At 36.0% G+C, this 12,441-nt stretch overlaps 1 protein-coding gene across 1 annotated transcript in view; it reads right to left on the bottom strand.

The window, feature by feature from the left end:
* The window catches only part of HACE1 (HECT domain and ankyrin repeat containing E3 ubiquitin protein ligase 1), a 46,912-nt gene extending 35,852 nt beyond the window's left edge, over positions 1-11,060 (bottom strand). Inside the window, exons 1-8 of the mRNA XM_010017596.1 lie at positions 11,012-11,060; positions 9,703-9,792; positions 7,244-7,348; positions 5,841-5,916; positions 5,434-5,565; positions 4,152-4,234; positions 2,763-2,859; positions 1,137-1,238 (exon numbers count right to left, since the gene is read on the bottom strand). Of these exons, the coding sequence (XP_010015898.1) occupies positions 1,137-1,238; positions 2,763-2,859; positions 4,152-4,234; positions 5,434-5,565; positions 5,841-5,916; positions 7,244-7,348; positions 9,703-9,792; positions 11,012-11,040 (714 nt within the window). The 5' untranslated portion in view covers positions 11,041-11,060. The remainder of the gene's footprint in view (positions 1-1,136; positions 1,239-2,762; positions 2,860-4,151; positions 4,235-5,433; positions 5,566-5,840; positions 5,917-7,243; positions 7,349-9,702; positions 9,793-11,011) is intronic.
* Positions 11,061-12,441: the final 1,381 nt, after the last annotated feature.

Here is a 12,441-nt window from a genome sequence, read left to right as displayed (position 1 = left end):
TACTGTCTTCACTTACACAATATACAATAATATGCTTTGCCATTTCCCTTCCTGTAGAAAGTCTTTTTTGTTCCATAGTTTTAGTTAACTTTATTTGAAATCACCTACACCATTTCCCGTGCTTCTAACATACACTTTGAGAATTCTCACCTCTCTGACATTTTACTTTGTAAAACTCAGACCTGTCTCAGAAATTTCAAAACTGTTTCTATATAGACTTATAAATGCTCAGTTTTGCAGTGGAAGTAATGGGATTACAGAAAACAATAAAAACTTCAAAAATCTAGCAAACGAAGTTCACTGAAGTGGCAGCCAGTACCTTACTAAATTTTCTTTTCTTTCTTTTTTAATTTACAGTCTGTGAAATTGTTTCCAGTTATTTTCAAGCAAACAACGTACTAAAAACCCACACCTATCTAGATTTGGAAGGGGAAAAAAAAAGCATCCCATGCTTCCTTCCTCCTATGCGAATCAAGAAACAAAAAAAAAATCTTTTCTTTGCTTTTCCTTTGCTTTAGATTGCACTACCATGCAATAATAAAAGAAACAAGGTATAGAAGCACCACATTAAAAGGAACAGGATAGTTTCGTCTACAGCGATAATAACCAAATGAAATTGCGGCTGCAATTTTTCACACTGTAATTGCACAAAGCAACTTCATACAGATGAGTGCTCGTACTCCAAATGTTCCTGCTCATTCTACATGATTTAAGCCTTGAGACATATCCTAGAATGGATGTCTCCAGATAACCACTAAATGAAGGAAAATAGGCCCTATTACACAAAGTAATTGTATATACAGAATTGTCTACCAGCACCTTCATACAAACAAGACATAGGGCGCTTGCAGCAAATCTGCTTTTTCATTTCTTACACTGTCTACATTACTTCGCCAAAATACAAAGTTAGAACACCAAATTAAAATAGATTCTACATTTAACCCCAAATTCTTGTGTTTAAAACTATGTGAAGACTGTGTATTTTCCATGGGAGGAAAGAAAACCACATTGTGATCAACTACTGTGGCACTGACTGGTCAACTTCTGGTAGTGTATTCTAATCAGGACACTCATATTAAATCATCAGATCTCCACCACACAGATTGGTAACTGTGAAACACATAATACTGTATTACCATGTTTTCCCGTAGATCTTCATTCTGTGTCATTTGAATTATTGTCTGGAAAAGTCGAGGATGGTATTGTATTAAGACTTCACAAGTCTCTCCATAACCACCCTAAAACGCAACAAAAATGCATTTTAATTAAAAGAAACATTAGACTTGAGGCTTATACTATTATAGGCATTAAAACTTACTGAGAATTACCTTCTTTTTTTTCCTTAATACTGAATGGAGTAATCCAATCCTAACATAAATAAACTGAAATTCAGTAATGTCTCAAAATGAGATATAACAAAACTTTTGAGAGAATGCAGGATCGATTTTTTTCAGTATATCAGCTCATATATATCTGCTCCCTTTCCTCTGTTTGTTTTAGGCTGGGGTTTTGGGGTTTTTTTTAAACACTTTCCCACTCAGAAAGCCAAAGTTACATTTGAAAAACGCTTCACCTACCAATTTACCAGTGCTTAAAAACAGTGCAGTATTTAGCTTCTCTTCCCACTGCTGATGGATGACACACGTCTACCTAATTACACAGAATGTAATCCTTCAGAACAAATATTTTCTAAAGGTCTGTAAGGCACAAATCTGACTTGGTAAAGGAAGAAATAGGATAAATTCATGAAAGGATTATTTAACTTTAAAATCAATATATGAGTATGATTCCACTTGCGCCTCAGATCAACAGCTCAGATTTAACTTCATAAGCTTTTGAGAAAAATTACTTTTAGAAATAACAGGACTTGAATTTGTGTTTTATTCGTATTAACTTTTATTTAACACACCTGCAATTTTAAGCAGGCACCTACCACCTGAAAACACAACAAATTCTACACTGAAAAGATGACCTTGTAATGGATTAAATGCAGCAAATCCAGAGGTTCCTTCTTTTTGCATGACAGTTTATAGCTCACTACAGTGGTAACAGATTCATTAAATAAATTCATTTAATTGTTCCTGGTACCAAAAAATTAGGTATTAAAACTGAAATCACTCAAAAGCCACAAGAATTAACAAAAGTCAGTTTTTCAAAATCAAAGTAATACCAAAGTAAATGCCATGTTAGCAAGAAGTATATGAGCCTATAATTTCAGTCTTCTAGAAAGATGTATCTACACCAAAAAGCAAACTGGTAAGCAAAGGAGGCGGGGGGGAATAAAGAAGAGGTAAAAGGAAAGAAAATATTTTGCTTGCTCACACAGGATGATCATCATTATAAAACAGCAAACACCAGGTGTCACTACTCACACCTAAAAATGTTGACAGAATTTTGATGCATAAAGCCATGCCCTAGGGACTGTAAAACTGCAGATTGAAGCAGACATTTCGAAACATTAATCATAAAAAACAAGGATTCCCAAACTTTCTAGTCAACTGGAGTTCTGCAAACTCTTAATTTCTCACAAGCTCCTTCCTATCTTGCAAAGTCTTTAAAGACGTTAAAAACTTTTGCAAAGGGTACAAATTGGGAACCTGCCTGTAGGAACTCTTTAATTGCAAAAAGTTATTTTTTCATTTCTCTTTCACCAATGGACTACCATATTTCATAGGCCTTAAAAATAAAAAAAGATAACTCTGATTGAGTAACACTGTAGTAAGTGACAGAAGTTCACAGAAAGAGTGCTGCTAACTTAATACCTGTACACAGAGATCCAGTGGAGTAACACCATTTTTGTCTGGTAAATATTTGGCTCCTCTCATTAAAAGAATTTGTGCAGTGTCTCTCTGACCATGGCTGTTCAAAAGAAGAGAAGAAAGAGTTAACACAGCACTTATGCTCTACTATAAGTGATAATCAGAGTACTGCATCTCAAACAAAGCCATGTAAGCCAGGAGAAAACGCACTTACGGTATGAAACTAAGCAGAAACACAGGATGGAAGATAACACCACTTACATTTTTCTACCACTTTTCAAGGCCACTGCAGAAGCACAGTGCAAAATTAGGGGTTTCAGAGTCAGACTTTGAGCCTCAATATCCTTTCTCCAGCCATCATCATCCACTGCTACCACATCCTGCTCTCCCTGTCATCAGGGACCTATAACCTTTCTTCCAAGGTGGCAGCACCACCAGTTGGCACCTCTGACTAGGGAGACACTGACCTCTGCTATGCATCCTGTTCATTCTACCCTGCCAACTGCTCTAACTGTTGATTTGTAAAAGAACATCACTACTGTACTTGCAACACATTCTCTTCTCATGAAAAACCTCCAACCCAAGGCAAGTTGCTTAATTCTTTTAAAATAGATTCCACTGCCTGACCCTAAATCAAGCACCCAGGCATTCAATTAGCTAGCAGCTATTTATTTGTCACTTCTTCTCAACTGCCAAAAGTCAGAATAGACTAGCTCCAGAGACCAAGGCTCCCACAACGTAACTCTTGGCAGGCCACCAGGTCAGTCCATTTCTCCTTTTGTTTATAGTAACATTTAATCATAGGTGAACTATTTAAACTGTAACCAAAGCACAGGGATTATAAAATTGTAAATGTTCTACCAAATAGCAGAAATGCTCCAATTAAAACAAAAGATCATTTATCACGTGATTAGTTTTGACATAAAATTAAATTGTGAAGAAAACAGAACTGATAAACTTAACTATATAATTCAATACTGTAACTTTCAATCATATATGCACATTTCACATACACTGTAATACCATACTATACACTAAAGAACAGTGAAACTTGCCTTACAAAAGGTTGCCTTTTCAGTGTACTCAGTATAATCTAAGTTGGTATATCTCTTTTTTCCCAAAAAAAGTTCAGCAGTTATTAATTTACGACTCATGTTAGAACACACACATCTGCATTTAACATGTCTGTTAGAAAAAGGTACATAAGGCTGCAGTACAAAGTATTTAGATGAGACACCAAACTACATTCAAACATGAGGCAAGATTAAGTAACAGTCAGCTTTTATGTCTCCTAAATGTGCTTTCTAAACATTCTTATTGCAGACAGGCATGTGTGGGAGAGGGGATCAATTTCACTTTTAGCACAGTATGCAAAAGTAAGGAATATATAACCTGCAAGCAAAATAGAGCGGAGTTGCCCCTGACACATTCGGCCTGTTTATATCAGCACCGCTGTCGAGCAAGCACTGCACCGTCTAGAACAGAAAAAAATACCGGTATTAGAAAAAAGCAACAGAAAAGTCTATTGGTTTGCTACTATTTAGTGTCATGCATGTCTAATTACACTGAAGGATTTAATTTTCCATAATGAATCTCAAAACCAAAATTCCTAATCACTATATGGAAAATCATGGCTGTCAGAGCTCATAAAGCTTTCTTTGAACTTCCCATTTTTTATAACAATGCCTTTTACTGATCTTCAGCTAATCCCAAAGACCCTTGGAACTACAAGCCATTTAAAAAGAAAACTGACATTTTTTAGAGAAGTAAAGCTCACATTAGTGACAGCTATAAACAGCCTTATCACAAGCTGAAGATTTAAACGCTTGATGAAATAGGATAAAATAAGTAAGCAAATGATGAAATAAGCAAGCAAATCCCAAAAACTGAGCAGACTCTCAAACAAACTTTGCTATATTCCAGTCACGCAAAGTGGAAAAGTCTGTAGTTAACAGTTTCTCAGAATTTGGTCTTCCAAAGTTGAGCTTTGACAATGATAACAGAAAGGAATTGGGTAGAAAGATTTAATTTTTATTTTAAATTTTTATTTAACTGTAAATAGTCCTGGAGACAATCTGTGTAACTCTACATACTGTAATGCAGTTCCATTAAAGCATCCAGACCTGTACTCTGAGAGTAGTTGTGAGCCCTAATGCAAGGGCAGGCCTAAAAATTATTCATGCAGATCAATAAAAGAGGAGTCCATGTGAACTTGTTTACTTCTAATATTAGATATTTAACTGACCCAACTCTGTAGTGATTTTTTATTCACAGTAAATTAGGATCATTTCAGATTTCAAAAGCACATGATTGCTGGTATAATTATAAATTAAATACATTCTAAAAAGTAAGGAAGAATATTTTTAAATGTTTAGCATTACATCAAAACCTGCTACCAACAAAGCAATAACAGTACTACAGAATGGCCGAATAGTATACAGTAAGTCCCTTAAGCTCCCATAAACACTGAGGTCAACCATCTCCACAAGAATAGAGTTGTTCCCATTCAAGTGTATGCAGTCAATACCAAGACAAACAATAGAGTTCTTCACACTTCCAACCATTATAAAGTGCATGACTAGCCTGAAGTTTATAAAGAAAATAGACACAGCAATATCAAGGCATTACCCAATTCTTCACAAAGCCATTGTGTTAATAAAATTTAAAAACTTACTGTCTTATGTCCATTTTGACAAGCTACATGAAGAGCTGTCTGTCCCATTGCATCTTCAACATCTACATTACTGACATGCTGAACAAGATCATGAAGCAATTCTGTTCGTCCATTGACAGCCAACCAATGAATCTAAGTAAAAATGATTATGTTTTCTTTAGCAATGATAGAAATAGTTCACAAATATTATTTTAAACCTGACTGTGCTACTGTTGATGTTTTAAAAGAGAAGTTTTGAACAATAGAACAATACTATCATATGCTGAGGTACTTAGATCACAGCTTTTGATTCTTAAGGGCACTGGACACACAGCAGTTGTAAGAAGGCATGTAAGAAGGCAGAAGCTTAAGAAATGAGAACCTTTAAATTCTTCATTAAGATCGCCATTATAATGAGTAGCACTTACTGCAGTCAGGCCTTCATTATTACAAATGTTGACATCTGCACTGTATTCCAGCAGCTTGCTCATACATTTCTTCTGGCTACAAACAAAACAATACATTAAAACCCAAGCAGGAAAAATCATTTATGAAGACCAAGTATCTTAGAACTCCACTCACTCTAATTCATCATTGTACAAACTACAGCAGGCAGTTCTACTTTATAAGGAGTATGGTGCTGACCATGTGAAAAAGTGATCATCAGTAGCACCAGAGACTCATGCAGTGCAAGTGTAGTATATGACAGCACAGGGTTAAAAAACATAGCTGAAAGTTTTTTGTGGAAACCACAGAAGTACTTCACCACTACTCTAACAGCTTCAGCTCAGCATGAACACTCTCAGTGCAAGAAGCTAGAGCTCAGCTAATAGAAATCCATGAAGCTCATCATCATCTGTACACTTTAGTGAACACATTTACAGTACACCACTAAATCACTAAATAACAAGACGCTCACTGTAATCTATATAAATCTCTGGCAAGAACAATAGCTGCCTTAGTGAAAGTAGGGGTGTTTTTCCTACTTCTTGTTTTATTTGGTCTTTTAATGCTCTCCGGTGCTCCAAGTCCTTTACCCTTAAGAGTTTATTCTTACTTTTCCTTTTTATTTGGTACTTCTTACGATTTCTCATGCCTTCTGCCCACCTGTCTCTTGTGCATATTTCTGCATTTCATCACGTACCACTTGGCTGCTTCCGTCTCCTTTCTCCCACATACCTTAAAGTCACTAAACACTACCTCCTCATTTGAAGTATGAGCCATGATAGAATTCAGTTACTGTAACACATACCTGCTCTAAAACCAAAAAACCAAAATTACTATTAGCAGGTGTATGTTTCCACATATTGCAATTCAAGAAATAAGACCTTAAAAGATCTTAAAAAGGTGCTTGCTCATCATTTTCAGGTGGGTTTTTTTTCCTCTCTCCTAATATTATGCAGGCAAACTTAGTATTCCTTTGCTTGTAGTAAAAATTTCCTTAGAGACACTACCTGAGAAAACTCTGAAATACCTGCATCTTCAAAATCCTCCAGTGTCCTCTTTGAAATCTTTTCTTACTTAGCTAACTGGAAAGTGAATGTACCCCTTGTTCAATCACTGTTGTAATAAACATTAACCTCCTACTTAACAGAAAACACTAAAATAACTGGCACTGAAATTGGCATTTCAGACATAACTTCCTACTCATTAAAAAAAAATATTTTCTGAATATTCAAAGTAACTTTAATGAACCCTATAAGTGTGCCATCCTATTATCAAAAGTGAAAACCAAAGTATTTTGTTTCAAGTATGCAAAAATATGGCAGAACATGTCAGCTCAAGTCCACTATGCACAAAACCTTTTTAAGAGTTTTAAAAACTTTCTTACCCGTTCCTTGCTGCTAAATGGAGAGGTGTGCATCCTGAAATGTCCTGATAGTTTGGATTTGCTCCTTTTTTTAATAACAGAACAAGGCATTCGACTGATCCACAGCTAAGAACAAAATAAGGAAGGGAGAAACTGTAACAAGGATATTTACAAACCAAATCTATATTGAAGACAACAGCTATACTACATACAGATTACATTCAGCAGAAAAATCTTTACACAAAACCATTTTTACACCCTCATCATTCAAGTTACACAAAGCTAAAGACACTTAAATGCAGTGAGAACTGAGTGATCTTAACTTGCACTACTGAACAGATGCTAGCCTTTCATGTGATTTTAGTGATTTTAAAACTCAACAATGAATCTTTAAGACTGCCAGTTGTTTAAAATATAAGCTGTTTAAAATGTTTTGCTTACAATTTCCTCTCACCTCCCTGACTTTAACCTAGTCACAGGACTGAATTTTCCATTAAATAACAATTCCAATATAATTCTTTTTGTTACACTTAAGTGTCCAGAAGTTATATTTAAAACTTGAAGAATCAGAAAAACTCATGCAAGTATTCTTTGCTATTTGTTTTGAACCTGTAACTCCATTTTTCTTTTCATCATAAAGAATAATCAATGTCACCAAGGACACAGAAACTTTGCATTGTATCTTTATCTTGCTCCTGAACTCTTCAAGAGGAAGAGCTGATTGGGAGGATAAACATACAGTATTTTCATATCTATCATGACCATCTTACCCATTGTTACTAATGTCCTCAATGACAAAACTGCTATCCAACAACCCAAAGAAACCGAAGACTGGCTGCACAGTAAGTTGCAAAACCAGCATCTCTGTGACCTCTTAATGACCCAACAACTAGCCAAGATAAAAAAGAATCCAGGAACTAGGTGTAACACAATTTCTTGGGGTTTATGATCAATGAAAACAGCTTTTCAAAGAAGCTTCTAAGATGTATGCTAAAATTTGCTTGCATTTCTTTTCGAGTACCTTCTCAAGTAAATTTTACATAAGTAGCATGCAATTCTGAGATAGAGTACCTGGGAAACATTTCTACAACAGTCTCCCTAGAAAGCTGGAATTTCTACCTACATTATGCCCAAGTACCTGCTATTTATATACAATGCCACTATTATTTATTTTTACTATTTTTCCAGTTTAAATGTAAGAGCTTTCTAGATATTCAAAATGGGACCCAGATATAAAACATTCACTCACTAGTTTAAAGCTTAGTTTCCTGAAAGGCCATTTCAAAAACTATATGGTTCATTTCTATTAAGGTAATGTTAATCTGGCTGTTTCTTGGCAATAAAGATTTATCCCCAGTGAAGAGCTACATAAATAATAAATAATCTAGGTCATGGAGTTGAAATTTGCACTTAAGCCTTTTATCTAGGATATAAAAAAATATTAGAAATGAGTAGCTAAGTTATATTCCCTTCAGGCTTGGTCATATGAAGTAGTTTCGCACAGCTGCTTCCCAACAAACATCGAAGTACTTCTCAGGGGTTTAGAATACTTCAAAGACAAGCATCACGTGCAGACAAGATTTCTCTAAATCCACAAAATCAAGAGTAATACAGCTATACAGGATATACATAACAGCTACATTTCTTCACAGACTGAGATCTCACAGAAAGGAAAAAAGTATCCACTTAGACTTCCTTCACCAGAATTTAGAAAGCCATTTGATACTGTGTGTAAAAATTACCCCCCTCAGTGAGGCAGGCACAGCGCTAAAAGAACAAACAGAATACAAAAAGGAAGTGTAAAAACAAAATGTTAACTGGTACTACAGAGTTTCCCAGCTTACATTGGTGCCTTAGATTTGTGGTAATACTTTCATTGTTAACTTCTGGACTGGACTGTCCTGGGTTCAGCTACAGCAGTCATTTTTCTACTTAGTAGCTGGCGCAGTGCTGTGGTTTTGACTTTCAGCCTGGGAACAACGCTGATAACACCGATGTTTTTAGTTGTTGCTCAGTAATGTTTACTCTGACCAAGGACTTTCTCAGTCTCATGCTCTGCCAGGGAGGAGGGGAAGCTGGGAGGAAGCAGAGGCAGGACACCTGACCCAAACTGGCCAAAGGGGTATTCCATACCACAGCACATCATGCCCAGTATATAAACTGGGGGGAGTTACCCAGAAGTCCCAGATCGCTGCTCGGGTCGGGCTGGGTATCGATCAGCAGGTGGTGAGCGGTTGAGTCCTCTCCCCTTCTTATTCCACTTATCATTATTATTATTGGTGGTAGCAGTAGTGGTTTGTATTATACCTCAGTTACTGGACTGCTCTTATCTCAACCCATGGGAGTTATATTCTTCCAATTCTCCTCCCCATCCCTCTGGGAGTGGGGAAAGGAAAAAGCAGGGGGAGTGAACAAGCAGCTGCGTGGTTCTGAGTTACCAGCTGGGCTTAAACCACAACAGGACTCAAGATAAGTCTTACTTTGCTGCAATATGAAGCAAACTTCTCTTCACACGTCCAAATGCATAATTCACATCAAATTTTGAATTTGACAGCAGCTCTGAGACAGACCTTCAAACAAAAATATAATTTTAATTAAAAGTATCTCACAATATCCAAGCAAAGTATATACTGTTCACAAGTACCCTATTTCTTACTCGATCACTATTTCTTTTAACTCCAACTAACAACATTCAACTTCTTTCAACTGTTTGCGTATTAACAGTACTTTTACTCCTTCACTTCTCACTTGTACATAAAACATGAACTGTAACACTGGGCAACTGTTTCAAACGTAAACTAGTAAGAATTATACCAGATGGTCAAATCACTTCATTACAAGCATGGAAAACAAGCATATTAATAGCTTTGGTTTGAAAAATAAATAAATTCCCATTTGCCTCCTTATCTCTACACATATACCCTAACCAGATACCCAGCAGCTTTCCCAAACACAGGCAAAGTTCAGATGGAAGACTGGTATGTGAAATCATCATAATGAAGTAGAACGACACATGATACGCCAACAGGATAATAAATTTAACTAGGACCCTTCAAGTCTTAATGAAGTAATAAAGATAAAATATTAGCTAAGAAAATATTCCAAAACAAGCAAAATTGAAAGTGAACTTGTGATTTCAACCTCTAATAACGAGCTGATCACATAACTTAAAACCCTTGCACGCAATCTCAACAAGGTATTATGTAGCAGAACAAATGTCTATCCTGATTAGATAAACAGTTTACAGTTTCAGTAAGATCTGCTTGCCTACAAAACTCACCAGAAGGTATCATCACTTAGCTGGCACTATACATCCCCCAGGTCCCAATCACTCTGAGGATCGCTGGGTAAAAGAAACAGCTGGTCACCTTTGCCAGAAGAACTTAATCTCACTGTACAATTCTTATTCCATGTCTTTCCAAGATGCCTAATGAGACTAAAAGTTGCTATGTCATTGGTAAATGCACACTCAGAGCTACACCCCAGATACAAAAAAAAAAAAAGAAAAAGCATTTCTTCTCATCCTAGGACAAATTTTTCTACGTGTATCAGCAGAACAAGTCTATGGCATAAACCAAAACAGGTTTCTCATGCTGGAATGCACACAGTCAGTGACTAACTTCAGCTCAGAAGATCTCAGCAGAATTGTTCAGCAGCAGGACTTGTGAGAGTGCTCCAGCAGCTACAACTCTTGCAAACATGCTGGTTTTTCAGACCTTAAGAACAAATAAAAAAAAAAAAAAAAAAAAAAAATAAGAAGAAAAAAAAGAAATGTAAAGCAGCTCTCACCTGTGCTGGTCAGCCATAACCATCGGCATTAGTGTATAGACAGCAGTTTCATTGTCTGTGAAAAAATCAAATTATTCCATTATAATAAATAAATCTTTTCTGTGAAATAAATTAATCTAGCAGCACTTCGTTACCTTTTAAACTGTCCATTACTCAATAGATTATTATTTTTGCACAGGTTATACGTAACTAAAGTTTCATTATAGAGAAAAAGCCACCATACTTAGAAGAGGTAATTAACAGGACTAATACATGAAGTTTCAATGTGACAGTTTTTTCTTTTAGAAAGTAATAATTACAGAATTTTCATTGCAGCATCATTTCTCTAAACTGACAATTCTGTTAAGGCAAAGTACTTAAGAATCGTGCATTAATTAAAAAAAAGTAAATAGCTTATTTTAAGAAGGAAATTTCCTGTGTTCCAAGGTCACTTCTGTAGTCCTGATACCTACAAGTTTGTAAAAATGATTTCTTTAAACTAGCTTGTTCCACAACCATTCATTTTTGTCTATAACCATGAATACCCAAATGCAATAAATTTCAATTTAATTTCTGATCAGTTTCTTACTCCATGTTTAAAGGGAATATAAAAAAGGGCAGAACACCAAGATCCAAGTCAATGGCGGGAATAGACTGACATTGAGATATACAGTCCCTGCCAGGACTTCCACTGCACATACCAGCATACTGTATGGGTATGACATGCCGGTTTAGCCACTTAGAGAATTTCTGGAGTAAAACACTATTTTTAAAGGACAATTTAGAGCAGAGATTTAGATTATATATTAGGAAAAAATTCTTCCCTGTGAGGGTGGTGAGGCACTGGAACAGGTTGCCCAGAGAAGCTGTGGATGCTCCAATCCCTGGCAGTGTTCAAGGCCGAGTTGGATGGGACTTTGCGCAACCTGGTCTAATGGAAGGTGTCCATGCCTGTGGCAGAGGGTTGGAACTAGATCTTTAAAGTCCCTTCCAACCCAAACCACTCTAGGATTCTGTGAATTCGACAAACCTTTAAAATAGAGTAATTATTAATAATATTGAGGTACATTAATTATTATTGAGGTATAATGATTATAATTTCCAGCTTCAAGCACACCACCCATTGTTGGGAGCACAATCTCCACAGTCTTTTCATGTAGATGCCAGCTTATGACAGGAAGTACTATACTTTCTGAGAACACAGGTATATAGTTCCAGGATATGGAAATATAGGACTGTTCTTATAAAACTTTCACTTTGAACTTTTTTTCAATATCTTAATGGATCCAAATGTTCCAAATTATCCGAAAAGTTACAAAGCCATCAGAACAGGAAGAATTAAACCAGACCCAAACAAGTATAACTTCTCATCTTTTATGTACATGCTTTTACACATTCAGTACTTCCACTAGATAGGCAAACTGACATTTACCAAATGAATTCTTCAGCCT

Source organism: Nestor notabilis, unplaced genomic scaffold, assembly GCF_000696875.1.
Source record: "Nestor notabilis isolate BGI_N333 unplaced genomic scaffold, ASM69687v1 scaffold4407, whole genome shotgun sequence".
NCBI classification, from domain to species: Eukaryota; Metazoa; Chordata; class Aves; order Psittaciformes; family Psittacidae; genus Nestor; species Nestor notabilis.
Note: the sequence above shows the minus strand (reverse complement) of the source record. Positions and strands in the feature narration are given on the sequence as shown.